A 27,642-nucleotide genomic window follows, 5' to 3' on the forward strand; every position below is an offset into this window, starting at 1 on the left:
TAGGGCGTTCGAAGGGAGCTGGGTTTACCTGCACCTCCCGTGGAGCCTGACTTTCCTCTGCCTTGCACCTCCTGTCCCATTAACACCTTTTCAGAGCGCGGGGAGTGGAATGCTACCGAACCAAGAGGCGCCTGTTTCCCGCCCACACTTTACCCAAGCGGCGCGGCGCCGCGGTAGAGACCACAGGGCTCTCCAAGCTCAGGGGAGTAAGGACGCTCTCCCGCCCCCTCAGCCGGAGCTGTCAGGGGAGAGGGACTCACCGCGCTGCCCTCGGCTCCCTCGTCCTCGCTCCGCGCGGCGCTGGGCTCGCCCTGCAGTAGCTGCTCCAGGCAGGTGGTGCCGGGCAGAGAGGAGCTCTTCTGGTGGGACAGGTGTGCTGCGGGGCGGCGTCCCTCCTCCCCTCCTGCCTTGTCCGCGCGGGCTGGGGCAGCGGGGGGCAGCGGGGAGGAGGAGAGCGAGGAGGAGATGGGAGAGCCGGCAGGGCGGCCGGGCGGCTGCTGCCCCTTGCCCTGGTGGAGCAGGTGCTCGCGGAGGCGGCGCAGGGCGGAGGCGGGCTCGCCGCCCGGCTCCAGCGGCTCGGCCGAGGAGCAGCACAGGTTGGGCTGCGAGGAGGAGAAGACGCGGTCCAGCACCTGCTTCCGCCTCTTGAAGCCGCTCCACCTGGCGCCGGGCAGCGGGTCCCCCTTGCTGCTGCCCGCAGGAGGCGCGGCGGGGGGCTGGGGCTCCGCAGTGCGGCGCTCCGCGCCGGACCTGCCGCTCCTGGCTTTGCTGCCCAGCTGCAGGCTCTTCCAGAGCCAGGCCTGGAAGGAAGCCGCCGGCTCGGGCTCGCTGGGCTTGTCCCCAGCAGCAGCCCGCGGCTCCATCCTCTTCCTCCCGCCTTCACTCCCCCGCGGCTCCTGCTTTGGCGGAGGCTGCGGGAGCAAGAGCAGCAGAGTCCGCTGGGTGTCGGCCGCTTCAATCCAGCCCCGGGTGGGGAGGAAGCTGCGCCCGCCCTCGCCGCGGGATGCGCACGGGGGCCGCCGCCGCCTCCTGGTGCTGCAGCAGCCCCGGCTCTTTCCACCGGCCGGCTGCCAGCGGGCGCAGCAGCTCGATGGGCCAAACCGGCGGCACCGAAGTTTACCTGGCTCCCTTTCCCTAATTCCCTTCCTGCGGCTGCGGGCGGTTTTCACTGCCCGCCGGAGCCGGCTGCTGGCTAGGGCGGGGGGTTAACAAACACGTGCGCGATCATGGGGCAAACCCAAAACTGGGGGGGAGTAATCATCGCTTCAGATCAGGATGGAAAGTTTGAAACGATAAATCCGCAGATAGTCCCCTGGCGGTTGCGGGCTGCTATGAACCCAGACAGCCCTGCTGCTGCGCAGATTGGGGCTGAGCTCCCAGGTGATTTTGCAAACGCTTTTATCACGGCGCCAGCCGTGAAAGTTAGGAGTTTATGGAGGGACGCTGATTAATTGGCCCACAGTATAGTCACAGCTGCGGAGGGGATGATGAGTGAGTGGCTTGTCACCGTACGCATCCAAAGTTGTAATATAAGCGGGTTCTCCCTGCCTCCTGTTGTCCCTTCCACATCCGACTGCATTTGCATTTGTGACCAGCCTCTATGAGAGAGAGAGAGAGAATATAACAATCAGCAGATACTGTCATTTAACCAGTAGGTATGGCAACTATAAAAATGACTGCAACCCTGTGATTCCTTGCAGGCTAGTTCCGGGATGTGGGGGGGATTAAAGGCACAGCATCTATATGTAGACTAAAACAACGCTTGCGGGTTATGATTTCCATTTATAGCACGAATGTCTGCTACTTGCTCCCCATTTCCCACACCGTGATGCGTGCAGATAGGGCCGGACTGGATCTGAGCTCTCGGACTTGTTCCGCACGATTACCTTGAGCTGCTGTACCGCCAGATCTCTCCAACTGTCCTACATTGGCCTCACGCGCGTGAGGGTTAGTTTGCTCACGATGGGAACTGGGCTTTTGCATATGGAGACTCGGGTTGAGGAAATTAATCTGAAATTATAGGCAAGCGATGTCTGGCAAATCTCCTTTGATGGATTTCAGAGTAGCAGCGGTGTTAGTCTGTATCCGCAAAAAGAACAGGAGTACTTGTGGCACCTTAGAGACTAACAAATTTATTTGAGCATAATAAAATAAATAAATGCTCAAATAAATTTGTTAATCTCCTAAAATGCCACAAGTCCCCCTTTCCTTTGATGGAAAGGCTGAAACAGCTGACTTTTCTGCCAGGCCCACTTGCTTGGGGATAAGCCTTTAATTCTCGGTGCCTCCGGCAGTATCTTAACGTAACATTGTCTTCCTAATAGAAATTGTGAGGACCTTTCAACATGGATCATTATGAATACCTGACCTATTCTCCCAATAGTATTTTCTCTAAAGCCATTCAGGAAGTGTCGCTGTTGAAAGTGACACTATGGAAGTGATGCTGGAGCAATGATTATTTAAAATGACTGATGCAGTAACAATCGCAGACATCACAGAAAACATTGACCTTAGTACACAATTTATCCAGGGGTACATGATACATCTTCTGGTTTCATATCCATATCCATATCCAGTCTTGCTTTTCTGAAGGTATGAGAAAAATCATCTAGTAGGTTCCAATTTTCTGTGCAGCTAGAAAGCTTGTCTCTCTCAACAACAGAAGTTGGTCCTATAAAAGATATTACCTCTCCCATCTTGTCTCTTATTACATTGAATTGTCTGTTCCTATCACAACACACACAAAACGTAGGTAAACAATAGAACAACAATCAGGGATTAGCTCTTACAATACAATTTTGGATCTCTCTGAAGCTTTGTTGTTTATTTATTTAAAAAGTTGAGGGATTCAAATGGTGCCTTTTAGAACTGCATTCCACCATCACCAGCAAGGCCAAAGTAAGGAAGTACACAAAAGGCCAGATCCTTACCTCATGTGCCTCAATGAAGCTTTATTGACATCACTAATGTGCACTAGCTGAGAATCTGGCCCTGAGTATTAAAGACACTTGCTGAAATTCATGCTACTTTTTACATTAAACTGTAAGTCTAATGGGTATGTTGCTAATGTAGTACATAAGAAAGTTTTGTTGATGTAAATGGTGTTTATTGTACTGAGCGAAATGATAAGAAGGGCAGAAACTCCACTTGTTGCATCGCAGAAAATGAGAAAGAAAAGATGTCCTGTCAGAATAAATAGAAGCAATTATGCACAAGGACAGCCATAGAGGACCAGGTTTTCAGTAATGTTTTGCCTACAGAATATACAGGTGCAAACAGTTGCACTTGCAAAATACATAATGACAAGGTGCAAAATTGCATATGCAAATACCTGTACATGTTTTGCACATGTAGCTTCCAGTTTGCATATGAAAACATATATTTTGCAAATCGCCTTCAGCACCTCTGAAAATCTGGCCACTAAAGTCACTCTTGACATATGTCAAAATTCCCAAGAGGAGAAAACAAAAAAAGGACAGAGTTAATGCTAAAAAGCTAGCAACCAAGACAAACTTCATTATTTAACCACAAGAGCCAGAGTACAAAGCCAGGAATATTTAACATAAGGATTCAAACTAACATCCAAAAAGACAAATAGCAAGAAAAAAAATATTTTTGCCCTTACTTTTCACTGTCTGAAATCTGGATGCCTGATAGGTAACTGGATGCTGAACTGCTACAATTCCAGGCCAGCCCTAAATTACAAGTAGATCATTCATTTTCCTAGAATGAATTCAATGTGGGCAGGCCCTTTGCTGTCTTTCCAAAACCATATTTACAGAATAGAAGTTGACCAGTGACTAAACTTGACTGCTCCCTAGTAATCTTGCTTTCTTTGAAGCCATTGCCTAGATTCCCATTAAATTCAATTGGAGCAGAGTTGACCCCCGGTTTGGAGTAATAATCATGCAGACTCATGGGGTATGTCTTTACTGCAAAGTTAGCCTGGGAAATTGGCACCCAAGTCAGAGCACTGGAGCTAGGCTAACCCAGGTATGAGCATCCCTAAAGGTGGAGTCTGGGAATGCTTAGGTGAGGAAAATAGGACCGGGATGAGGAGTCAGAGGCGGGGAAGGGACAGAACTTGGACAGAGACAGGGTGGATAGAACAAGGCAGAAGGGGACAAGCTTGGGAGGCAATTGGCGGAAGAGTCTGTGCCCGCTAGAGAAAACTTCTTTCCAGAGATTTGAGTGGAATCTAAGATTCCTGAATCTCATCATTCCCCTGCCATCCATAAATACCTTTGAAACCTGTGCCAAAGTGTCCCATGCCCCTCTAGTGCTGGTCTACATAGCAATAGTAGCTTGTCATTCTCTATCAGTTACTCCATTAGCCAAATGGCAGAGGTGTGTGCCATGAATCTAAAGCAGTGGTGGGCAACCTGCGGCCCATCAGATTAATCCACTGGCAGGCCGCCAGACAGTTTGTTTACATTTGCATGGCAATCCGCCATGCAAATGCTCCCAATGGCTGCCGTTCGCCGTTCCCAGCGAATAGGAGCTGCGGGACACGGCACAGGCTGCAGGGACGTGCTGGCTGTTATGTCCCACAGCTCCCATTGGCTGGGAATGGCAAACCGCGGCCACCGGGCTGTGGGCGGCCATGCAAATGTAAACAAACTGTCTGGCGGCCCGCCAGTGGATTACCCTGATGGGCCACATGCAGCCCGCGGGCTGACCACCACTGATCTAAAGGTTCCAACCCTGCTGATGAACCATGTAGGTGTGATTATGATGGATTCCACATGATGTAATTTTTGCTTTTTCGATTTGCTTTTTTAACCTATGAAATTATACCCAAAAAATGTTAAAAGAACATTATTGCAAAGTCAAGCACTCAAAAGTTAGGAAATGCTAGAATTAAGGTTGCCTGGGCAACATAAATTTGCTGCCTATGCATTATAATACAGTTAATTGCATGATCACATATTACTTTTTCCTACAGGACCCCTGCCTTATTCAGTACACAGGATGGACCTGCTATGGGGATGAATCTGTGAAGGTTGTGCAGTGAAGAAGACTCTTGTCTGAAGGGCCACGTCTCATTTGTTGTAGAGGTTGAAAGGTATGTAGTGAAAGGTCTTGTGAGTCAGGCTGTTCAATTACAGCAACTCACACCATCCTCGGGGTGAAACAGATCCAAGATTGAAAAGCAGTCTAATGATCCATGGCAAAATTGCAAGAAGTCATGATGGCATAATCTGGCATTAATCAGAAGCAACTCATCATAAACAGGTCCATAAGAAAGGGAGTTATTGTACATGTTGAATTCTCTGAGCTAAATTACCTTTTGAAACCTTACTGTAAATCTGGAAGGAGGATCATAGCAAGAAGGCTTATGCCACTGTAAAACCAGAAGTCACATTAATTTTGAAATGCCTAGTTTGAATGAGACAAGAGTGAGCATGCAATGGCATATGGGACTTCACACCAAAAATAAATATTATTTTCACAATGTGGAAATAAGGTTTTATACAATGCAAATATATAATTTATATTTGGAAAAAAGTACTTGTCCATGTTTTGTCATTAGTTGCTGTGCTGCTCTATGTTTATCTATGTTTCTATAGATTAAAACTGAGACAAATACAGAGTGACTCGATAACTCAAGCAAGAGGCAGAGAAAATACAGAGTAGATAACTACTTTTTCATTTTCACTGTTACTGTCAGAAAGGAAGAAAAATCTTGTGAGATAAAAGCAGTCTTCAGTACTCTATGAGGCATTTCCTAGTTCTTGCTGTAAGTCACACAAGGCTAACCCAAGCCTGTTTCAAGTTGAAAAATAAAAGTGACATTTTTATAGATTCATATATTCCAAGGCCACACGAGATCATTGTGAACATCTAGTCTGACCTCCTGTACATAACACAGACCATAGAACTTTCCCCAAATAATTATTTTTTGAAAAAATCCAATCTTGATTTAAAAATTGTCAGTGATGAAGAATCCACCACAACCCTTGGTAAATTGTTCCAATGGTTAATTACTTTCACTGTTAAAAATGTATGCCTTATTTTGAGTCTGAATTTGTCTAGCTTCAGCTTCCAGCCAGTGGAACCTGTTTTACCTTGCTCTGCAAGACTGAAAAGCCTGTTATTAAATATTTGTTCACTATTTTAGATATTTACGGACTGTAGTCAAGTCACTCCTTCACCTTCTCTTTGTTAAGCTAAATGGATTGCGCTCTTTGAGTCTATCACTATAAGGCATATTTTCTAATCCTTTAACAATTCTTGTGGGTCTTCTCTGAACTCTCTCCAATATAACAATCTCCTTCTTGAATTGTGGAGTCCAAAACTAGACACAACATTGCCAGAGTGGTCTCCCCAGTGCCAAATACAGAGGTAAAATAACCTCTCTACTCCTACTCAAGATTCCTCTTTTTATGCATCCCAGGATCATATTGGCTCTTTTGGCCACAGCGTCACAGAGTTCGTGTTCAGCTGATATCCTCCATGACCTCAAAATCTTTTTCAGAATCACTGCTTCCCATCCTGTAAATATGGCCTACATCTTTTTTCCTAAACATATACATTTACATTTAGCCATATTAAAATGCATATTGTTTGCTTATGCCCATCTTACCAAGCGACCCGGATAACTCTGTATCAGTTAATCTGTCCTCTTCCTTACTTCAGTGGTTCTCAAACTAGGGCTGCCGCTTGTTCAGGGAAAGCCCCTGCCGGGCCGGGCCGGTTTGTTTACCTGCCGCGTCCACAGGTTCGGCCGATCGCGGCTTCCACTGGCTGCTGTTCGCCGCTCCAGGCCTATGGGGGCTGCGAGCATTGGCCTGGAGCAGCGAACCGCGGCCATTGGGAGCCGCGATTGGCTGAACCTGCGGATGCAGCAGGTAAACAAACCGGTCCGGCCCACCAGGGGCTTTCCCTGAACAAGCGGCGGCCCTAGTTTGAGAACCACTGCCTTACTTACCACTCCCCTAATTTTTAAGTCATTTGCAAATTTGATCAATTATGACTTTATTTTTTCTTTTAGGTGATTGATAAAAATGTTAAATAATGTAGGGCCAAGAATCAATCCCTGCGGAACCTCACTGGAAACACACCTGCTCAATGGTGATTTCCCATTTACAGTTACATTTTGAGACCTGTCATTTATCCATTTTAAATCCATTTAATGAGTTCCACATTAATTTTATATCATTCTAGTGTTTTAATCAAAATTTTGTGCGGTAACCTAGTCAAACACCTTACTGTAGTCTCAGTATATTATGTCAACACTATTACCTTTATCCACCAAACTAGTAATCTCATAAAAAAAAGATATTAAATTAATTTGACAGGATCTATTTTCCATAAAATGTTGATTTGTTGATTTGCGTTAATTACATTATCCTCTTTTAACTCTTTATTAATTGAGTCCCATATCACCTGCTCCATTATCTTGGTCAGGATTGATATCAGGCTGATAGGCCTATAATTACCTAGGTTATCCTGTTTACCCTTTTAATAAATTGGCATAACATTAGCTTTCTTCCAGTCTTCTGGAACTTCTCCAGTGCTCCAGAAGTTGCTGAAAATCAACATTAGCAATCCAATGAGCTCCTCAACCAGTTCTTTAAAACTGTTGGATGCAAGTTATCTGGACCTGGACCTGATTTAAAAATGTCTAACTTTAGTACCTACTATTTAACATCCTCCTGAGATACTAGTGGAACTGAAAGAGTGTTATCATCACTATATGATGAAACTATATCATGTTTTCCCCCAAATACAGAACAGAAATATTTATTGAACACTTCTGTCTTTTCTGCATTATTATTGATAATTCTATCATTTCCATCTAGTAATGGACCAATATCATTGTCATGATTCATTTTGTTCCTAATATATTTTTTAAAATCCTTCTTATTACCCTTAACTCTGCCGGCTATAGATTTCTCCTTGTGTCCCTTTGCATCCCTTATCAATTTTCTACAATTTCTATTTTCTGATTTATATTCATTACTATCAACTTCCCCTGTTTTCCATTTGTTATATATTATTTTTGTATTTTTATAGCAGCCTTCACTTTGCCTCTAAGTGAGGTCAGTTTTTTAACCTGTACTGCATTTTTCCTTCATAGTGGTGTTCTTAAATGGTTGCCAATTATCAGTCACATTTTTCTGATTAAGTTCTTCCTCTCAGTGAATTTAGCTCATAATTGTTTTCAGCTTTGTGAAATTAGCTTTATTAAAGCACCAAGTATATATATATATATATATATATATATATATATATATATATATATATATATATATTAGTTGTCTGGGCTCTATTCTGTTTGGACATTTTAAATGTAATCCAGTCATGATCACTTGTACCTAAACTACCATTAATTTTTAGTTCTAAGATCAATTCCTCTTTATTGTTTAAGACAAGGTCCAAAAAAGAATTCCCCCATTTTGTGTGCAATACTTTTGGAGTTAGGAAATTGTCATGTAGAAATTCCAAGAATGTTTCGTACTGGCAGCATGGTATCTCCAGTATATGTCACACAAATTGAAGTTCCTAATAATAACACAGATTTTTTTTTCTACGCATTATAGATAGGTGCATAAGGAGGCAGTCATCCTGTTCCCTGGTGTGATTTGGTGGTCTGTAGGAGACACCAACTAGTATCCCATATTTTGCTTTACCTGTTAGGACACTGATCCATAAGCATTCAAGACTCACAGACTTTAAGGTCACAAAAGACCATCATAATAATCTAGTCTGATCTCCTGCACATTGAAGGCCACAAGATAATTTTCTTCTGAGTTATCAGTGACTTGGAAACTAATGCTCTTTTTGACATGCTATGTACTATGCATTGCATACATTTATTTTCTAACACACTTAGGGGTTGATCCAAAGCCCACAGACGTCAATAAGAATCTTTCCACTTCTATAAGATTTGAATCAATCCCTGCTATTTCTCCCTATTCTTAGGTTCATATAGATCTGAAATTTCTAATTCTGATACTTTCCCCCTAAGCCCCAAAATCCAGATACATTAGGAAAATTTTGAAATATACATAGATTAGTGTTGGGCAAAAAATATTTTACCATCTGGTTAGTACAGGCTACATAATTTGGATATAGATTTGACCTTTCCCAAGTTAAAGGGTATTTCCCAAGATCTGGGATTTTTGTTTCAGGTACTGTAGCAATAGAAGCCAATAGCAAAGACTGGAACTACATTTTCCCAAAATTTGTAGGTGTTCAAAACTGGTGTTACAGTTTCATCCTCTTTCTACTCCCAATATTAGTTTGGTCTGGAATATCCTGACTTTGTTTTTCCCCCCACACCTTTTTCTTTCTGATGGGATATTCTTCTTTAAAAATGTCACAGTTCTTGAGGGTTTTTCTTATTTCCTCTCACTCTGTGCTACAGAGTTTGGTCTCGTCAGTTTTGAAGATAATGCCTATGTCGGGGACTTCTTCTTTTCTCTATTGTGGACAGGGCCGGCTCCAGGCACCAGCTTTCCAAGGGTCGGCAATGAGAATGGGGCAGCAGTCCGTGTCCTGTGGTGGCAATTCTGTGGCAGCTCCGCCGCTCTTGCGGCGGCAGCAATTTGGCAGTGACTGCTTGGGGTGGCAAAATTGGTAGAGCCAACCCTGATTGTGGAGTTTTCAAATTTCAACATCACAAAGCAAAATAAAATCACATGTACTGCCTTTCTCTGAACCTTTTCTTCATCGATTGCATTCTGTGTCATCATTTACAGCTCCGCAAAGTGCGTTCTGAGTGGGTGCAAAACCCTAGCATTCTCATGTGTTAGCATTTTACATCAACTTTGCAGAGATGTAAATGCCTGCACAAAGCAGTGGAGAATGAGGGCCAAGGTGAGTGTGTATGAGCAGTTTGCATAATGGTAATATAACATTTTTAGTAGTATTTTCCATTCCTTTTTTAATATAATCTAACATCCTTTACTCATTTTGATTACTTTTTCTTCCAGAACATTGCTGATTAAGAGATACTATAAAAATCAAACCATTTATTTAATTGACTAAATATGGATTTGGGTGCCTAACTTTAGATACCCAAGTCTAAATATTTTGGTCTCAGAGCCTAATAATGGATACGAGTTCGGTAGTCTTTTGTCTCCCTGAAGGAGTTGGCTGCATACCTGAACAGAATAGTGGAGGGGGGACCATTTCTTGCTGCCTGGGGCAGAGGTCCATTTGGGATGACAGTGAGATTCCCTTCAGCTCAAAGCAGACCCATTCATATCCCTAACCTTTTCTCACCTTCTGGCTGGAGTTATATAGAATCAGGAGTTACAACCCTAGGGCTCCAGTAACTTTTTTACATGGCAACAGATGCGGCCAGGAAACAATCAAGGTGGATTCCTGTGTATTGGCACTATATAAAAATGTAACTTGGTTGGAGGATTTGGATTCACACAGGGCCTCCTCCTCCTCCCTTGCTGATAACTTCAGCCTGTTGTGTCCCTCTAGCTAAGCTTTGTTTTGGAGCTGTCAGTCAAGGAGATGTCTGTTGGCCATGCAACACTTTTAAGTCTTTTTGCTGGCTGATTATTAAAGGAAACTGCCTCCTGATGGGATACCAGGGAACCAACGAGTAAAACCTCGATATCATTCTCTAGAACCTGAGTGCCACATCTGACAATCTGCTAGAATGGTGTAATAAAATCTGCTCCTGGGAAAAGAGGGAATTAGGTAGCCACATAAACCGTACATAGCCATGTTTGGAGGTGGCAGAGAAGGGATCCCCCTTATGATTCAGTAGCCTCTCTGGCTGTAGAGCTCAGGTGGTGTCAGAGCTCCTGTGGACTTCATATGGCACAAATTGTTAGCTAAGAACTAATTCTGCTCTTTCATCTCTATACTCAACTCATATTGAAATTGCATGTGAATGTGGGAAGGCAGAACTTTGAACCACAGTGACATTTTAACTTGGCACTCAGGAGACTTCTACTTATTGAAATGGGATTTGGATCAAGTCTTCAGAGAGCACTTTCCTAATCTCTTTTTGGAAATGGCTGAAACATTTTTGCTAAAACATTCAAACAAAATTCAGCCAGAGGAAGATACCTGTCATGGAAAATTTCAGCCAATATGGTTCAAATTTGGCAAAGTTATAAGCAACTGAAAACAGGGACTTATAATGGGAAGTGTTAGGCAATCTTATCTATAGGCAGCACTGCCAGCTTCACCTAAAACACACACACACATATATGTACTTAATAATACTTAGCTTCTTTCTGCTGGGATTCTTAATTATTCTCCTATATAAAATTTAGATAAAAAATGTTCTAATTTGAACAAAAGGTAGTATCTCAGAAGGAAAATTACAATTTCCTCAGCAAATATCACCAAGTGTTAAATTTATATAGATATCTTGAAAACAACATAAGATAAGAGAAGTTTGCTGTGAAGCTCTAGAATTCTTATTAGCTCTGCAAAATGCCTTAGCTTTCGTATTATATACATTATTTTAACCTATTACTGGGTTTACAGATGTATTGAGGAAAAATGTGTCTGAGCACTCAGACATTAATGTGTGACAGTGTGGCTTCAAAATCCATTCTTAATACAAAATAGCTCCCTTTTTAATGTTGACAAAGTAACATGGAAGATTTTAGGATAAATTGTAACAAGAACTTAGGTACATTTATTGGCAGTTAGTTACTCTCCTTTGAGTTAATATTTGTACATCTGATATTTTTGCAAAATTTCTAGCCTTCTGTTTAAACTATTTAGCTGTAGGTTTAGTCACTTATATTGATGCCTGTGATAGTTCCTCCAATAACTACAAATCCCAAGGCCTAGAACTGCATTTCTGCTGGATAGTTTGTGTAAAGAAGCAGAGAGCTCATGCAGGGAAAGTCCACAAGTCCAGTATATTGTGATATGACATCCACAGCAACTCTCCTCAGGGGGATTTTGAATGGTGGGAAATCCATCAAGACACCCACAAAAATGGGTGTGACCAGTGATTCCGTATGTTTAAAACACTTCTGCATTAGAGGAGTGCAATAGGTTGCATCTTCTTCTTCTACCCCTATCCACAGTGGCTAGCAACCAACCAGTTATGTCAGTGGCCTGGCCCTATATATATGATCCATTATCCACAATAGTAAATAGAAAGACTCTCATTGACATTAATAGGACTGTCTTTCCTTCAGCGCTCCTGCCTTGAATCCACAATTCCATGTGAACAAGCCCTCTTACTTGGTCTTTGCTCCCTTTTTCAGGATTGGACCTTGTATAAATAAATGCACCTTATTTATTAATTATTATTAACTTTCTGGACCTTTTACAGCTTAAATTTGTGTCCATGGTCTTTTATTTGACATCTGACATCTACTTAAATACATTTTTCTTCTGTTCTTCAGAATTCTTCGTACCTCAGTGGCTTCTCCACTTAATATATGAAAACATCAATGAAGAGGAACATGGTTACATTCCAATACACCACTTTGAAAATAAACCCTTTTACTGTCAGGTCATACTGCAAATCTTCACATTTAGAGTTCCTTCAGGGCTTCCTCAAATGGCATTGCACAGAGTTCTTACTCATATGAGGTGATGACCCCTCTCACCTCCAGTTGAAGTTAAACATTGTTGTACAGCCGTGCAGATTCTTCTATTTCCTCTCACATCCTAAAACTATCTGCCACCTTGAGAGGGGTGATCAAAATTAAAAGGAGCCAAGGCTACTGGTGCAAGGTTCTTATTGAGAGATGAAGAGCTGGGAGTCATTTGAGGGATTGCATTTGGAAGTGAACTTTTTATTTGTTAAAGGTTTTATTTATTGATATTTCAGGTCATTTATGTGTTGGGATCCCCCTGCTCCCAGCCTCTTTGCTTCACATAAATGACTCAGAGATTCTCCCTTTTGTAGATACCATTTTATAGTTTATTTACAGTGTTTCTCTCAACCACCTTTTACAAACTAGTGCAGTCTAAGGTGCCACAAGTACTCCTTTTCTTTTTGAGTATTTACAATGCTATTCAGCTTTACTACCCCTTCTACAAAAAGGGGCAGGAGGGGCAGAAAGGTGTCTCCTCCCAGAGAACTCCCTTTTGTGAGGCCCCACCAGACTTCTCCCATCCCACTCCTCCCCCCAACCTTCTCCTGTGCTCTTTAATTCAGTTTCCTTGTTAATGGGTAATTAGCTCATTATATTCCCAGCCCTAATCTGATCTGGTAATTAGGGACTCCTCTCCTTCATCAGGAACAGGGAGGGGGAGCTAACTGATTAAAGTGCACAGAGTGTTGGTTTAGTGGCTAATTCCCAGTACTCTGTCACAGTTAACAATAAAACATTTCAACTACAGTGTTTTAGGGGAGGGATAGCTCAGTGGTTTGAGCACTGACCTCCTAAACCCAGGGTTGTGAGCTCAATCCATGAGGGGGCCATCTGGGGCAAAAATTGGGGATTGGTCCTGGTTTGAGCAGGGGGTTGGACTAGATGACCTCCTGAGGTCCCTTCCAACCCTGAGATTCTATGACATAAAAGTACATACTTAGCTATATAATAAGATTTCAAGATTGTCACCTGTCTGTGTCATGCTGAAGCATAGAATCTCTGTTGAATCAGTGGGAAGTGATGGAAACAGCTACAAGCATGACTGAGAACTCTTTTTGCTCAGAATATCACCAGGTTGAATCATCAGTTGATATTTGTTTGATATGTTACTGTCCAATTTTTAAGTTCTCAGACATTTTGACTTTGTGAATTACATGCATGCAGTGTACAACTATAGTAAGGCATGTTTCTATGCCACACCAAGAGTCCTAAATCATTGTGATATCAGAGGTAACTCAGCCATCCACTACCCTTACTCTACAGTTAATTTGCATGCTACAATTTCATTAGTTGTATGAAGGAGACTGCACAGATGATGGATTACTTGGCCCCGTTACCACATCCGTGCACCCAACTGCCACCTACACAAATCTCCCATCACAATACAACTCACACACAATATAACCAGCACTCACAATTAGCCCAAACACACATAGCCCCTCACCACAGCATGCACCCTACATTTGCCACTTGCAAAAAGTCTCCCAGAACAACCCCCCTAGTCACAAAACAGAACTATCACACACAATAATCCCAGACATCACTGTGAAGTGTAGACTGTCTATTGAGTTAGTGTGAAGTGATGGAAACAACGACACACATGATTGAGAGCTCTTTTTTTTTCACAATATCACCAGGTTCAGTCATCACTGGGATTCACAATCAGCTGCTGTCCAGTTTTGAAGTTCTTAGCATTTTTGGCTTTTTTTTAAACACACAGACACATGATTATACAGATTAGACCTGTGAACTAGCATGGACTTTCAGCTACTAGGTTTCTTTAAAAATCCCATTCAGTTCCTTGTCTCAGAAGGTTGCCAACAATGGTGCCAACTGTGGTATTAAATTTGTCAATATCAAATGTACCAGTACCATTGCCAAAAATTAATTTCACTTATGTCACCAAAGAGAAGGACTTTTGTCCATGAGACTTTCACCAGAACTGGTTTCAAGCCAGTAACCTAATGGTGGAAGACGTCTTCCCATGAACCATTATTAATCCCAGTAGCCATCTAAAAAGAGATTGTTTTTTAAATCTGACCCTATGTTTTTCTGGTATTTAATATCTCTGTATGTTAAGCATGATTTCTATATTGATTATCCATTTAACATCCTACGCATTGTGAAGAACCAGTATCCTTTTGATAGTGAACGAATTTTTTTTCAGCAACATCCTCTACAAATTTTTGATTGGTGTGTGAATATCACCCTTCACAATGCCAGTATATGCTGTTCTAACAACGATAAAATAAAGAGAACATAAAAGTCCTTAAAAACTGTAGCAATAACACAAATTATTTCCTCTGCTCACCACAAACAACTACATGTCTTAAACTGCAATTACGTTATTCCTCAAATTCCATTAACTTCTTACTGAGATCAGGCAAGGCTCTGTTGGACTTTTTCCAACAGGCAGCCTTCTTCAGGAAACTCATTTGTGACATGCTATGTTGTAAATGGTTTACAAGAGGTGCAAAAATTGTGTCATTAAATCCAAATTGTCAAAGGTGTACAATTTATACACACGTCTTCTGTGTTGAAGCCCCTGGTGTGTACCCAAGGTGTGTGTTGCTTGCCTGAAAAATGTACATTCTCATGTGATATTGTTTACCTTAAATGTTTTACGAAGTTTCATACACTTCTTTGGGGTGGTTATCTGCCGTCTCCATTCCCCACTGATAACTACTTGTAGTTCACAGCCATAAGGTTACATTTTATTTACAAGTTTTCAGCACCCACTTTTCTTTACATCAAAAATAATTAAAACTTTAGTAGAGATTTTGAACCTTCTTATTGAACATGAATCTGAAGAAATGTTAGGGAAGAGGTTCTCAAACTATGTAGTGCTTGTTGGTGGTCCACAGAAAGCTAATAGTCATAGTGTTGGTTCCTTGTCTCCACCAGTGTAATTCCAATAAAAAGATACAAATACTTTCCTTTACCCATAAGCAGCAGTATAGTTATTACAGGTATATTATATGTTTGCAAATGGGAGGGCAGGAACTCTGTGCAATTGTGAATGGGAATGGAGACTGTCTCTGCATTAGGATATGGTTGGAGCTAAAAAATTTGGAGAACTTCTGTGTTAAAACAACTTTGCACATTATGGAATACCACAAAGCCTCAAACAGCAGTATCTATAGTTAAGGCTAAGGTTTTGTCAGAGCTATGATCAGTAAAAGTCAGAGACAAGTCACGGGAAATAAACAAAAATTCATGACAGCCCGTGACCCATCCCTGACTTTCATTAAAAATATCCCTGACAACAGGGGTAGTAGGTTCAGCATCCACTGCTGCTGGGGCTCCCAGGTCCCCAACCAATGCAGTGTGTGGGAGCTCCAGGGTTCCCCTACCCCTGGGGCTGGGCTGCAGCGGGGTCCCCTCGCCCCGGGCAGCTGGTAGCTGCAGGGTCCCCCAGCCACTGGCTGCAGCTGGGGAGCTGCAGTTCTGCCAGCCCCGCACCACATCAGTGGGGGACCTGGGAGCCCCAGCAGCAGTGGGTGCTGAACCCACCTACCCTTTTTGTCAGGAATATTTTTAGTGAAAGTCAGGGACAGGTCACAGGCTGCCATGAATTTTTGTTTATTTCCCGTGACCTGTCCCTGACTTTTACTAAAAATATCCATAACAAAAACTTACCTATGATTAATGTTTTCTGGCCACCTCACTTCTGCTTAAATCTCCACTATGAAGCACAACACAGCTGGATTCATGCCGCAGATACGTGGGCCCTAGTGCATAACAAGTGTTGCCCAACTGAAAATGTCACCTATATTTTAAAATAAAGAACTGACACTTTAAAGAGATAAAGTGCAAAGGAGACACCTTCTTTACTGTATGTTTTATTACGTATATGTGAAGGAGAGCTCAGGGAAGGGAAGGCTTCAGTTGTATTTCCTCCTCTCTGTGTTGCGTTTTCAAACACAAAAATGTTATAGTGAGCTTAACTAAACAGGGGAACCACTAACTTGATGACTAGTTATGAAGGATCCATCCTGCCCCATCCTGCAGTTGGAACTTGACAAGTTGAAAGCCAAGTAATCTTTTTCCCTGACTATGGCTACCCTTATCGTAGGAGATATTATGGGAGAGCTCTATATGTGTATATATGTAAATATCTAGTTAGTAGCAGCTGGTGCTCAAACATATACAGCACAGATCCTGTGTTTTGTTGGTCCAATGAGACTTGTGCACTGCAAATGGCTTCCCATGTGTCTCTTTACATCAGCTGTTAACAGGAGATGAGCTAAGGTTGTTTCACTTGGAAATTCATCTTTCCTTATCTTACAGTTGGTATCCAAGAAGTTTGGGCCTTCCAGAGACTAAACTGTTGCCTTCTCCTTCTGTCTTTTGTTTTATTGGAGGATTGGTAGTAGTATTATGTTAGAATCAATTACAGGAATTTAGTTCTACTGATACCTGCCATGTGACCATATTATACCCATTTGTAACACTGATCCATGTCATGTGACTGAGGCCAGGAAATAGCAAGAACTCTCTTATTAGTATTCCTAAATATCATGCTCTTATGATAGCTGTGCCTTTGTTATTTTACTACATTATATTATACCTCTCTAACAATCCAAAATAATGACTGTTGGTTGGTAAGGCTGATGATATAGAAAGCAATGTGTATATTTTACTAACACCAAAATCTTACAGATAATTTCTCATCTGATGCAGCCACCTCCTCCAAGTTACAGGTACTCTAACTGTCGGTGAGTCTTCTCTTTTACTGGTTTTTTTCAAGTTCATGTTCATATTCTGCTTTTCCCTTCTGCCTACATTCGCCCTAAATTATTTCGTCTCTGTCTCACTCTTCTTTTGACTTGTATACCCTCTTTTTTACTCTTGCTTAGAATTCTCCTTGTCTTTCCACTTTTCTCTCATTGTTTCACAGAGCTTCAGACCAGAAACTAAGACTCAGTCTTGGTTATTTTCTCTTTGTTGCAATATAAATTTTAACCTTACCATCTTGAGTTGAACTAAGTTAAGGGTCTTTAAAATTTCACAGTGCTTTAGGCAATATTATGAAGTAAAAAATAAATTAATAACCAAGCAATGTTAAACATTATTAAATGATCTATTGTTTATTGACATACATGCGTATTTAAAGACATTTTTTGTGAAAGATATTTCAGTTGTTACTTGTGGTTGGATAGATTTGTTCCTAGCCACAATTAGTTAGCTATTTTCCAATCTTCAAAGTATCCATGAGAAAAATTTTGCATTGGTGGGAGTGGGGGAATTATTGTTATTAGTAATTTCTCTTTTGTAATGAATGTTACAGATTTTTTAAAAACAACAACACTGATCAAAAACTGGATAATTATTCATTGAACAAATTTACTGATATTTGCTTATTCAAAAATAATTTTGAATTTATTCACCAAATAAATCAACAAATTGCATAAGCTTAGGAGATACTTATATGCTACAATAAATCATTTTACATATAATGTATTCATCAAATACAAACAAAATTTTATGAGGAATGTGTTAGATTTATAATATTTGACCAGTGGTAACATATACACAATTTCAATATCATAGTGAATCATGCAACTATTGCAATATTTATTTTACTTAGATTTATAAGATCTTTGATAGATGCCCACACTATGCTCTGTGTACCCATTACATAAATTAAAATATACAATTTAAAATATCATGAAATGCAATATACTGTAATACAAAGGCCTGCTCATCTCACCTCGAAACATAAATATATCCACCAACAAATATAGTAAAAATACTTCCCCCCATAATAATCCCCTCCATTAGTCTTTAACCCACTACCTTCTTTGAAGTCTGCTTGAAAAGCTAAGAAATTTCAGCTATGGTGGACCAAAAAGGGATGAAGGGGAAATTAATTTCCAAAATCTTGCACTTCTCAGGAAGGTGCTAGTAGCCATTCCAAGTTAAAATAAGGAGACTCCACTTTAGTGCCTCCACTGATTTCAGCTGTGACCATGTATCTGGGAAGGGAGGTGATCTCTGAGATAACCTATAAAGCCCTAAATAGTTAGGGCCCTGGTTTACACCTCCACCTTGAATTTCATCTGGAAGGCTATGGAATCTGGCGCAGATTCCAGAGTACTGGAATAAAGTGAAACTGCTTATTATTCTGCACTAGCTTCAGTTTTTAGCACAGTTGTTAGTGTGCAGCCTCCACACACCGTGCAGTACCTAAATCTGATCTTGAGGTGACAAAAGACGTGGATAGTTGTTGAAAGGGCATCCTTGGGGGAATGAGGGGAAAGGTCTGTCTCAGGTCCAGATTAAGACAGACCAACTGTGGGCACATGCCTAGGGTCCTGGGTCCTGAAGTTCTGTGATGCCCTCAAAATCTTGAAAGATATGTTTCTAGCTCTAATGGTTCTGAAGGAAACCTTGAAAACATGCCCTGAATGTACCCTGTACACTGACGACTAACTATATCTGCCGACAGTCTGAATCCAACAGCTATGACAGGCCCCATTCATCTTATAGTGCTGTAAACTCTGAAAAACATTGCCCACCACCAAAAACATCCCAACAAGGGACCTGCATGGAGTGTTCTCTGCTGGGGTGCTGTTGGTATCAACCTCTTGGCCTCTTTCCAATTGTGAGACAAACTCACTTACCATGTTGTTAAACTGGGTTGCAAACTCTTTGGGGAGATCTTCCGAAGTGTTTGTACACCTCTTTTGGGTTCAACTCAGTACAAATAAATAAAATATGTTCTTACTGCGTCTTTCCCTTCCCACAGGGACTGAGGAGCCCAAGCCCTCATAAACACAACCTCCATGAACCTGGATTCTTTTTCAACCTTCTCAGCTTCCCTAAAGTGGTAACTGATGGGAAGTAGTTGCTGCAGTTGAATGCCCAAATAAGAACAGCCAGGGCAAGCTGCAAAGTCTGTCTTGACCAATGATCCTCCCACCCCCATATCAATCCCAAAATACTTCTGTCCAACCCTCCTCACACAACATAAAAATCAGTTTCTTTTGCCTAACAATTTCAAGTGTCCCATCCAACTAACTATCCAAAATTATTTAATCCACCTATTCCAACCACTATCAGAAAAACTTTATGGTGCTGTCAACATATTTTTAAACATGAAGGATAAACATGTGCTGTTAAATTCATGAATATCATTAAATGGATCAGATTTGGTTTCATGTAAAAAAAAAAGAGTAGAGAAAATACAATTTCTGGATCACCTTCAAGAAGATGAGCACAAAGTGGATTATAAAAAGCCCATATTCTGCACATTTATTCTAAAGGTTTGTAGTGAGTCTTTCCAGAATCTCAGTTGCATACAATCACTGCCTCTAATGGCTTGCTAGTGGTATGGATTTCCAATGGAAGCAACTGTATGGACTGCAGCCAATAAAAAGTGTCTATCTACCTTTTAACTTTGTTTTAATAATTCCAAAATATTTTAATAAACAAATATTCAGATCTATTTCTAATTTGGTTTCAGCACCATCTTCATCCTTCCACACCCAGATTTCTGTTTTGTTTTATCAAAATGTAAACTCACTGGGACATGGAACATGCCTTACTCTGTGATTTGCAAAGTGCCATTCATCTTTACAGAACCATAGTAAGCATTAATAATATGGGTATAATACCTAGTTCACAGGGGTGTTGGGAGGGTAAATTAATGAATCTTTGTAAAGTGTTTTGAGATTCTCAGATGGAAGGCACTATATAATTGCAAAACATTACCCACAATTAGAGTTGGTGCAAAACTTAAGTCTTTTCCTATCATTACAGCAAGAGGTGTTTTACAAGAAATCAGTACACTATATGAACGTACACTAGCTGTAAGAAGATACTGTTATGGATGCTGTACACATAGGCAGGGCCGGCTCCAGGCACCAGCGAACCCTGCAGGTGCTTGGGGCGGCAAATGTAAAGGGGCTGCAGGACTTGGGGCTCTGGGGCGGCAATCTGCCCTTGGCGGCAGAGGGAATTTGGGGGCTGCTCGGCGGAAATTCGGCGGGCGAGGACGTGACTCTTCTTCGGTCGCCGCACCGTCACTCCGCCTCTGTGTTCGGTGGCAAGGTTTGTTTTTTGTTTTTGTTTTTTTGCCGCTTGGGGCAGCAGAAATGCTGGAGACTGCCCTGCACATAGGACTCGGAAAGTCACTGCCACACGCAGGCAAATAGCTCCCTTGCACCCCCCTCCCCTTTGCTGGCAAACCTTCTTGCCAGAGTGACAGTGATATGTACAGACTAGACCACAGGTTTGTAGTTATTTAATAAAAGCAGAATATCACGTGCTGAGAGAGCCTGCTGTCTGCATCTTTCATTGCCACTATTTCCCATTTCATGTAATTAGAGTTTAAAAAAGACTATTCATGTGTTCTGCGTTTTTACAAGGATCTGACTAACCTGCCATCCACACAGATTTCCAGGCTGCTCTGCCTGTTAGGATGCTGGGAATGGGGATGATGATGTCTGCTTGGATTAAGTCAAGGTGACATCTCTCTCAGTTCAGTTCAGGTCATTCTCCACTGCAGGGTTAATTGCCTTCAAACTAGACCCATGGAGGATAGTGAACTAGCAAAACTCTTGAGGCTTTCCAGTGACTTTTAGCATAACTGCTCGTTAGTAGCAACTAATGTAACCTAACGAAATATTTTCAAGCATTTGTCAGAATCAATAGTGTGGTATATGGCCTCTGTCATTCAGTGTCCTCTTTCTTTCATAGAATCATAGAATCATAGAATATCAGGGTTGGAAGGGACCCCAGAAGGTCATCTAGTCCAACCCCCTGCTCGAAGCAGGACCAATTCCCAGTTAAATCATCCCAGCCAGGGCTTTGTCAAGCCTGACCTTAAAAACCTCTAAGGAAGGAGATTCTACCACCTCCCTAGGTAACGCATTCCAGTGTTTCACCACCCTCTTAGTGAAAAAGTTTTTCCTAATATCCAATCTAAACCTCCCCCATTGCAACTTGAGACCATTACTCCTCGTTCTGTCATCTGCTACCATTGAGAACAGTCTAGAGCCATCCTCTTTGGAACCCCCTTTCAGGTAGTTGAAAGCAGCTATCAAATCCCCCCTCATTCTTCTCTTCTGCAGACTAAACAATCCCAGCTCCCTCAGCCTCTCCTCATAAGTCATGTGCTCTAGACCCCTAATCATTTTTGTTGCCCTTCGCTGGACTCTCTCCAATTTATCCACATCCTTCTTGTAGTGTGGGGCCCAAAACTGGACACAGTACTCCAGATGAGGCCTCACCAGTGTCGAATAGAGGGGAACGATCACGTCCCTCGATCTGCTCGCTATGCCCCTACTTATACATCCCAAAATGCCATTGGCCTTCTTGGCAACAAGGGCACACTGCTGACTCATATCCAGCTTCTCGTCCACTGTCACCCCTAGGTCCTTTTCCGCAGAACTGCTACCTAGCCATTCAGTCCCTAGTCTGTAGCGGTGCATTGGATTCTTCCATCCTAAGTGTAGGACCCTGCACTTATCCTTATTGAACCTCATCAGATTTCTTTTGGCCCAAACCTCCAATTTGTCTAGGTCCTTCTGTATCCTGTCCCTCCCCTCCAGCGTATCTACCACTCCTCCCAGTTTAGTATCATCCGCAAATTTGCTGAGAGTGCAATCCACACCATCCTCCAGATCATTTATGAAGATATTGAACAAAACCGGCCCCAGGACCGACCCCTGGGGCACTCCACTTGACACCGGCTGCCAACTAGACATGGAGCCATTGATCACTACCCGTTGAGCCCGACAATCTAGCCAGCTTTCTACCCACCTTATAGTGCATTCATCCAGCCCATACTTCCTTAACTTGCTGACAAGAATACTGTGGGAGACCGTGTCAAAAGCTTTGCTAAAGTCAAGAAACAAAAGCTTTCAAAAAAAGATTTCAATGAATCTATGCATCAGTGCCTGTTTTCTTGTTTACATAGGCCAGGATATGTTGTTCAATATCTATATAACTGTGAACCACAAGCTGATCCCCATGCTGGCCTAAACAGTGAAACGCAGTCATAAACTTGATGGCTCCAGTCTTCTGAGAATCCCCCCAATGTGAAGCATTCCTCAGGTGAGGGAGAGCTGCTAAAGCAGGCTGTTTGGATTCTTGGGGAGCCAAAAAACCAGAACTACTGAATAGTGGCGTGTCTGGGATGTGACAATGCCCAGTATTTCTTTTAAACAGCACTTCTCCATGTTTCTTATTTGGCTATTGATCTGTCATCTTCATGGCTTTTGGCAGACAGTACAAAGAAAAGCAGCCCTGTGGCTGACCTGCTTAAACTCGGAACTGGTTTGGCCACTAGCTACCCCAGGATTGAGTGGGTGAGGGGGTTGGGATAAAGGCAGTGTTAAGGCACCTTTGAGCCCCGCCATCCCATTGAGTTGTGCTTAACACAGCTCAGGGTATGAGCCAAAAAGTGGTTAATTATTTTTTTAAATCTTCCTGGCTGTTTTTTCTCTTTGTATAACTACACCTTTACCCTTTTCTGGTTAGGAATGTAGGTCTCCTTACTCATGGTGTCTTGTGCTTGATATCTTTTCTGTTCACTTAGGGCCAGAGTCAAAGCCCACTGAAATCAATGGGATTCTTTCAACTGACTTCAATGTGCTTTGGATTGGACCCTCATGCTTTTGTTATCAGTTTTCAAAAGTGACATAAAATTCAATAGTATCACCTGGCTAGGTATGAACAGAAAGCTGAGTTTGGGATCATCGCTCTCCACAAATGGTGCAATTAACTCTCCCACATCTGCTGTTACTCAGAAGAGGACAACACTTGTTTTCAGTTTGGTTTCTTGAAGTTGTTGCCAAATCTCATTCAGCTACCTTAATTTAAATTGCACCCCTTGTGCACTGAAAATGTAGCTAATATTGGCAAAACTACAAAACTGTCTCATTAATGCAGCTGTTTCTGATTTACTGCTTTCATCTTTCAGGTATTTTGCCACCACATACTTTTATATGGTATCTTGCACCACAAACAAAGGCTGGTTTCAGCAGAGGCTTCTGCAAGTAATCTATTCAGTTCAACATTTGAAAACTCAGTGAACATGGAAATGTTAACCAAAGTTACTGCTGAAAGATTGTCAGCAACATTAAGCAGGCAAAATGATAAGTGTTGGTATAATTAATGACCAAATAATAATTTGGATCTGAGTCTTGCTGAAACACTTGTTTGTTGAGCTTGGGCTTCCTCTTGTGGATATCTTGACAGGCTAAAAATAAGTCAAGGTCCTTAAGCTATTTCTATAATATGTTTAAGCAAGACCAGACTAAATTTGTTCTCACATCACAGACCTGGCTAACCACAGCACATCTATTACCTGAATGTGTTTAATAGGTTTGTAAATTGTAAATGTGTGTTCTAGTGGTGAGCTGATGTTAGTACTGAATGACCTGGCTTTACATTAACTGATGACATTCAAGCCCAGTAAAACAACATAAGTAATATATATCCCTGGGACAAAGTTGGTCTCTTTAATGCCAGTGCTTTCTGAAGTTGTGAGCAGAATCTGTCAGAAAACTCCCTTACATTGCTGTATGCATTGGAGATGAAGAGTTCTAGAGCATGGTTTAGTTGAGAGGCAGGAAAATAAAACTTGGAGGTGGATTTGTTCTGGAGAAGGTTGGCTTAGGAATGGTCTTTAACTCTGAATGAGCTCACATGAACAGGAATTGGGACTCAGGTTATTCCATAGCTCAAGCAGAGCCCAACTGGAATGAAAGCAACCTGGAGAATGTGGTTTGAGAGTCTGAGGACTGACAATAGATAGAAGGTTCCATGTTACTGAAAATACAAATGTCTGCCAGTGCTGGAGAACTGAAGAGAGTTGTTCATTTCTCTACAGTGAGAACTGAGGGGGTTTGATTCTCTGTGACAACCATTCTCTGACCTAAGATTAGAAGAATTTCTGATTGTCGGTTCACTACAATATTCCAGGAGCAGTGTAGCTTTACAGTGGCGTTCCTCTGGTTGGGCAACTGTATTTTCTGCAGTCTTTAACACTGACATGGGATCAATTTATAGAACATTAGTCTCTCATCCATCAGGATACAGTAACTCCTCACTTAAAGTCGTCCCGGTTAACGTTGTTTCGTTGTTACACTGCTGATCAATTAGGGAACATGCTCATTTAAAATTGTGCAATGCTCCCTTATAATGTTGTTTGGCAGCTGCCTGCTTTGTCCACTGCTTGCAGGAAGAGCAGCCCATTGCAGCTAGCTGGTGGGGGCTTGGAACCAGGGTGGACCGGCAGCCCCCCATCAGCTCCCTGCTCCCCTAAGTTCCCTGTGCAGCACCTGCCCAGCAGGCTATCAATTGCGGGCAGTTCAGCCGTCCCTCCCCCCACTGCCATGTGCTGCTCCTGCCCTCTGCCTTGGAGCTGCTCCTGGGAGCCTCCTGCTTGCTGTGTAGGGGAAGGGCTAATGTCAGGGTGCCCTCCTCCCCCCTATTCCTGCCTCCCACTTACCCCTTCTGCATATAGAGCAGGGTGGGGACAGGACAGGGCTTAGGACGGAGAGAACTTGCTGGCTGCAGCTGCTGTCTCAACTTCCTAATTTTTTTAAAGGCAATGTACTTAGAATGGGGTCAGCGTACTTAAAGGGGCAATGCGCATCTCTCTCTCTCTCTCTCTCTCCCATATATAATATAGTTTTTTGTCTGGTGAAAAAAATTTCCCTGGAACCTAACCCCCCCTATTTACATTAATTCTTATGGCGAAATTGGATTCGCTTAACATAGTTTCACTTAAAGTCGCATTTTTCAGGAACATAACTATAACGTCAGGCAAAGGGAAAGAATGCTGGAAATGCAGTTAATCAACAGTCACTTTGGTAACAATCATCCAGTGAAGTGAGCTGTAGCTCATGAAAGCTTATGCTCAAATAAATATGTTAGTCTCTAAGGTGCCACAAGTACTCCTTTTCTTTTTAATCATTTATGGAATTGTTACAATATAATAGAGTCTGTCCAATGGTGGGAACTGCCACTGGCTGCAGAAAGAATTATCTGTTTCTGATTCCACTTTTGCATTCTTTCTTACCCATAACATTTTTATTATCTGTTAGTATTGACTCTCTCTGTTCATCCATCTCAATCCATAGGTGAGATACCAGATACCAAAATGAATGATAAATATCAGGTAGGCTTTTTTAGAAATAAAATTGAGAAAACTAATTAATTTAGTCCTTTCTTCTGTTCAGAAATCAGCAGCAAATAGGCTGTTGTTTTTAGCAGACCTCTGTCACCTGAGGAATTTCCAGTACCAGGGAATCTTCATGGGGCTGTCTCTGCCACATTGATGGCTCCTTTATGCTGCCAGAGTGGCAAAAAGCAGCTGGAGCTTAGAAGGGGATCTGGTCCAATATCTGTGGTTAAATGAATTCCCTTTTTGGGTTTGCCTTGTTGCCAAGTAGGGGAGTTCGAGCCTACACTACCCCATGCAGTGAATGCCGATGCCTACAGGTGGTGTCCAAAATTTTGTGAAAGAAAATAGGACAGTAAAGGGTGACAGATTCAGAACAGATAAATTCAAGAGAATGACATTCATTCCAACAGACAGACTGCTCTACATTCCATGATATTCAGAGTGAAACCAACTATGATGAGATCTCCAGATCAGTAGACTCCATTGGTCTTCTAGGACCAAGCATAAATTTTCTGTAATGTCATCATTTCACTGAAAAGTTGTTACAGTTTAGTTCCAATTTTTTTTTTCTAAATAGATTAAATAGTCTAAATTTTAGGGGACATGTGTTGGTGAAATAGGCACTAACAAGAAAATGAGACTAACAAAAATCAGGAAGGGTTAGTAACAATTACTCAAATTCAGTAACCTTTGAGTTAAGTTATTTTTTGTACCTCTACCCAATCTGACCTTCATAAGCAGATAATATTTCATACTGCATATCTGAATTAAGTTACAAAATTGGTAACTATCATGATCTCCATTTTATAGAAACTGAGGCTCAAAAGGGTTACATATTTTACCCAAGGTCCCACAGAAATCAGTGTTAGAACCTAGGTGCTCTTATTGTGACACGGACGCCTAGTCCACTAGGCCATAGCCTTTCCCAGCTAAACCACATGACATTAAGCCCAATTTATTTTCAGATTTCCCCTCTGACAAATACACATATACACCAAAATACTTTTGGGAAGTTTGTAGATATTATATGAGCAACAATGGATTTCCCCACCTGATTCTTTCTTGTATTACTACCTTGTGTATAGCTTTGGAAGAATGTCTCCACATTTTTTAAATATAGTGTTTCATTACCTTTCAATAAAAATCTATATTTAAAATATGTGGAGACATTCTTCCAAAGCAATTTGGTTTCAAAGTAAACTGTTTAAATCAGCAAAACTCCACGTGATTGTCATACCCAATTTCTCTTCCAGATAACATTACATAATTCTTGATAAACTTCACGATGTTCAGCCAACAAATATAGCATAGAAGTTACACACTAGAACTATAAATGGAATACAACGAAAAATCAATACTAATGCAGTTAGACATGTCTCCAAAAAGATTTAAACTCTCAGTTTCGAGTTGGGGAAAAGGCTGCTAAAATGGCTGAATGGAGTTCTTTCTATTTTCAGTTCCACTGGCTATGTTTTGTTTCTGTCTCTTCTAGTGTGGAGCGGGGAAAGGTCTCAAAGGTTCTGCTTTCCTCAGCCTGCTTCCAGTGCACTGGCCAGAAGGCAAAAAGGGACTGCATGGCTCTCCTTGATCAGGACTTGGAGGCAATGAGGACAGACACAGGAATGGATTTAAGCAGCAGGTCACAACTTTATTAACTTAACACTGGGGAGGGCACTAGCCACCCCACCTCCCCTGACTTTCACATACCATTTAAGTGGGTCCAATATGGGAGTTATGGGTGGTCCCACCATGTAACCCATAACTGGCTGGTCTCTCTTTTCAGCCTATCCTTAGGATGCAGCACACTTTTCTGAATCTTCTCTCCTTCCCCTCCATGAGGGGGACAGAGGGTACCAAAGGGGCACCTCAGGCTGCAAAGACTTGAGGTCTCCCCTTCTCCTATAGTAGGCACAAGGTCCACCAGCAAAATCCCAGGTCCCTTGTGCTTCTAGGAGCTGG

At 41.9% G+C, this 27,642-nt stretch overlaps 1 protein-coding gene and 1 long non-coding RNA gene across 7 annotated transcripts in view; one reads left to right on the forward strand and one right to left on the reverse strand.

The window, feature by feature from the left end:
- MCTP1 (multiple C2 and transmembrane domain containing 1) overlaps positions 1-1,307 on the reverse strand; it is a 449,620-nt gene extending 448,313 nt beyond the window's left edge. The window contains exon 1 of one of the 4 annotated variants that reach the window (XR_006290946.1): positions 261-1,303. Coding sequence is in view for 3 of the 4 variants with exons in the window: in XM_043546884.1 (XP_043402819.1) it covers positions 261-863 (603 nt within the window). In the remaining variant the exon portion in view is untranslated. Of the gene's footprint in view, positions 1-260 lie in introns of all 4 variants that reach the window. The other 3 variants (XM_043546884.1, XM_043546885.1, XM_043546887.1) reach the window with 3 other exon arrangements.
- Positions 82-27,340, forward strand: LOC119566745. 3 transcript variants are annotated; one of them, XR_005226018.2, is made up of 3 exons: positions 82-371; positions 4,946-5,065; positions 27,176-27,340. It is a non-coding gene; the product is annotated as an uncharacterized LOC119566745 (long non-coding RNA). The 3 variants fall into 3 exon arrangements; XR_005226019.2 differs by lacking the exon at positions 27,176-27,340 and adding an exon at positions 12,345-13,667; XR_006290948.1 differs by lacking the exon at positions 27,176-27,340 and adding an exon at positions 9,443-9,663.
- The last annotated feature ends 302 nt before the right edge of the window (positions 27,341-27,642 follow it).

Source organism: Chelonia mydas, chromosome 5, assembly GCF_015237465.2.
Source record: "Chelonia mydas isolate rCheMyd1 chromosome 5, rCheMyd1.pri.v2, whole genome shotgun sequence".
Lineage (NCBI taxonomy): Eukaryota > Metazoa > Chordata > Testudines > Cheloniidae > Chelonia > Chelonia mydas.